Source organism: Pundamilia nyererei, unplaced genomic scaffold (genome assembly GCF_000239375.1).
Source record: "Pundamilia nyererei isolate P.nyererei 1_Seehausen unplaced genomic scaffold, PunNye1.0 scaffold00039, whole genome shotgun sequence".
Classification (NCBI taxonomy): Eukaryota; Metazoa; Chordata; class Actinopteri; order Cichliformes; family Cichlidae; genus Pundamilia; species Pundamilia nyererei.
In genome coordinates this window covers 2,724,279-2,725,789 of record NW_005187440.1, presented here as the reverse complement: position 1 = coordinate 2,725,789, position 1,511 = coordinate 2,724,279, and the positions used below count along the sequence as shown (strand labels likewise).

Genomic DNA, 1,511 nt, shown 5'->3' with positions numbered 1-1,511 from the left:
CCAATTATGCAATTATGAGCTGCTTGTGTAATTTTTGGTCACCTGCGCAGTGTGGAGGTGAACTGAGTGACAGAGTGAACATCACAAATGTCACACCCTCCCACTGAGGTTCATCGCTGACAGAGGAAAAGAGTCACAAAGGTGACAGAGCTGTCTGCAGCCTTTCCAGAGCCAGCGTTACATCTAACAGTGACAAGGACTGCAGTGTAAAGACAATTGTAAGATATCAGGTTGTTTGTGAAACTGTTCCTTTAAAATAGCTTACAGCACTTTTTGTACTGCAAACTCTCATACAGTGTAGTGTGCAGATAAACAGGCACGATACACGTTGTGTGTTTGAGATGCTCTTTGTGATTATTCTTTGAAGTCGGTTTCAGTATGGTCTTCAGGTCACAGGGGGTGGGACAAAGATGGTTTTAAAAAGGAGATTAACCAGCAGTGGTGAGGGAGACGTGGTATGTAGTGGGAGGGGGCAATTTCAAGAATAAATGCTCACCTGGACAGGCAGAATTATTGTTGGTAAGCTTTAACGTTCTGACCTCTCAAAACTGCTGTGAAATCCTCCCCGAACCACCTCAGCAGTTTTACTGAGCTCATTAGTTATCAGAGGTAAAGTCCAGGCTTGGCCTACTTTTTATACTCAACAACAGTACCCATGTATGTAGTGAAGCCTGGAGCTGCACATGTAACGTGCCCCACTTACCTCACATCCTACTGCACCACTGCCTGCTGTTTCAGCCCTTCCACCACTCCAGCATCCACCTGTGTGCTCCTGGAGGTTCATGAGTAACATATTTGCAGGGAGTGATCCACCCGAAGACCAGGCACCGAGCTCAAACTGTATTCTGCTGCTGTGATTAATCAGTGAAATTAACTTGGCTTTGATCCATTTCATTCTTTTTTATTTTCTTTTACAAGTCGATTTTTGTTGAAATTTCTGGATAAAATATAAAAGTATTACAATTGTTATATAATAAAATATAGTAAAAATGTCCTGTGTTTGGTTTTCTCAGCTGAAGCAGACCTAGATGTGGTTTGTGAAGCCTGTCTACCCTACCTGAGCTCCAGACAACCCATCAGACTGCAAGAAGCCTGTTTAAAGTAAGTCTTTATTAAGGACCGCTGTAGTCTTGGAAAGTAACTAAATCCTTCATTTAGTTACTAATGTGTTTGAGTGTTACACACAGACAGAATGCCATAAATGAAAACTGTACCATCCAGTTGACATTGTATTGCCATGTTGGTCATTAACAGCCACGTAACATGATTTATTAGTAAAATCTGAATTTAAATTGAATGCTCAACATCATATTTGGAGAGGTGCTGGGTGTTACACAACAAAATATGACTTCAGGAGTCATTCTTGTCTTTGAACACTGAATATGAAACAAAGCACTGTGGCTATAGCTTTTGTTTCCTGAAGGAGAGGAACATGGGACCTGAGAATGGAATACCTCAGGAATAATCAGGTTCCTGCATGTTCTGGGTAAAGACACCAGTATTTGTGACTT

At 41.5% G+C, this 1,511-nt stretch overlaps 1 protein-coding gene across 1 annotated transcript in view; it reads left to right on the top strand.

The window, feature by feature from the left end:
• The window catches only part of tti1 (TELO2 interacting protein 1), a 12,093-nt gene extending 10,988 nt beyond the window's left edge, over positions 1 to 1,105 (top strand). The window contains exon 13 of the mRNA XM_005730860.1: positions 1,014 to 1,105. Coding sequence (XP_005730917.1) covers positions 1,014 to 1,105 — 92 coding nt within the window. The remainder of the gene's footprint in view (positions 1 to 1,013) is intronic.
• Positions 1,106 to 1,511: the final 406 nt, after the last annotated feature.